This window comes from Dermacentor variabilis, chromosome 1 (assembly GCF_050947875.1).
Source record: "Dermacentor variabilis isolate Ectoservices chromosome 1, ASM5094787v1, whole genome shotgun sequence".
NCBI classification, from domain to species: Eukaryota; Metazoa; Arthropoda; class Arachnida; order Ixodida; family Ixodidae; genus Dermacentor; species Dermacentor variabilis.
The window spans coordinates 214,496,352-214,497,536 of record NC_134568.1 but is presented as its reverse complement, the minus strand read 5'-3'; the positions used below and the strand labels follow the sequence as shown (position 1 = coordinate 214,497,536).

The 1,185-nt window shown below is 47.9% G+C and overlaps 1 protein-coding gene across 1 annotated transcript; it reads right to left on the bottom strand.

Annotated features, from left to right (window-relative positions):
* Nucleotides 1-255: 255 nt before the first annotated feature.
* Nucleotides 256-976, bottom strand: LOC142572899 (uncharacterized). The gene is made up of 2 exons (XM_075682343.1): nucleotides 832-976; nucleotides 256-727 (listed from the first exon to the last, which is right to left on the bottom strand). Exons 1-2 carry the CDS (start codon nucleotides 859-861, stop codon nucleotides 431-433), a joined length of 327 nt encoding a protein of 108 aa, XP_075538458.1. The 5' UTR covers nucleotides 862-976; the 3' UTR covers nucleotides 256-430.
* Between the last annotated feature and the right edge of the window lie 209 nt (nucleotides 977-1,185).

Below are 1,185 nucleotides of genomic sequence, written 5' to 3'. Positions count from 1 at the left end.
TGTTGTGGGCTTTGACGCTTGACAAGCGCACGATTTCTTGTTGGACCCCATGTACATTCATTTGTTGCAATTGCGTTCCATGCAATGTAAATTACCCATTTGATGTCGCATGGAATGGCGCGAATATATATATATATATATATATATATATATATATATATATATATATATATATATATATATATATATAGATGCTGCACATAAACACACGAAACTGTTAAAGCTACGAAAGCGAACATGAAAAGGAATACAAGATAGTGGAAGGTATAAGAATATATTTATCGAAATCATCGTCAAAAAAGTACAAATTTCAATATTCCCTAAAATAAATCAGCTATTATAGCACAACATACACACAAAATGCCTAATTTGGCCACACACGAAGCGTAGCGGACCACATCTGGGTGTGTACCGCCCAAGTGTCTGCAGATCAATCTCTACTCATGTGGCCTTCCTCGCCACACCTGAGGCATCCTCGTTGTCCTCCACTGTCAACAGTGGCACAATCCCGGCTCATGTGCCCTTCTTGGTTGCACTTGACGTAGGTTCGGCCGGTGGTGCTTCTCGCTGATCTGCCACGCTCCCAGTGGTCGACGCCCCCGCAGGTGGAAGTGAGCTCCCCCTTCTGTGAGGTTGCCTCACCCCAGCAGTCCGCTCCAGCCGCCAAGGCGCCTCCGTGTTGACGGTTATCGTTCCAGGTAGATCCCATGGGCGCCCCAACCTGCGCCTTTATAGACGCCATTGTCAGAGCAGCCATACGCACAGCACTCGAGCAGGCGGCAGCAGAAATTGTGATGGCAACGCAGGCCCATCTGTTGTCTGAGTACTTACCACAAGGCCGCCTGGAGGTTGCTGCTTCATTACCACTTTGGCTCCGCGTCCACAGCCTAGCCTAAAGAAAGCGGCCGTGAAACTGCTCGGGACTTGTGCCGAGACCAGACGCTCTTGACAACAGTCTTCTTCTTCTTCTTTCCCTACTTGCGAACGCCACTTGCTTCTATGACAGCTCTGGTTTCTCCTACAAGGATCGCAAAAATAACCTCTAGATCGAGTTGTGGAATTTTATCGGCTTTCGGTGGCCATTTTCGGTGTAAATGTTTCTGAAGCTGATGGTTGTTTTGATCGGACCGCTGGTACGATCTGTTGTTGGGAACTCGGCGCTGACGCCCGTGGTTGTATCTGGGT

Bases quoted from the DNA above. Each gene is read 5' to 3' on its own strand.
- LOC142572899 (XM_075682343.1), bottom strand. From the start codon at position 861: ATGAAGCAGCAACCTCCAGGCGGCCTTGTG. The intron at 728-831 runs GTAAGTACTCAG...GCGTCTATAAAG, and splicing joins AACCTCCAGGCGGCCTTGTG to GCGCAGGTTGGGGCGCCCAT.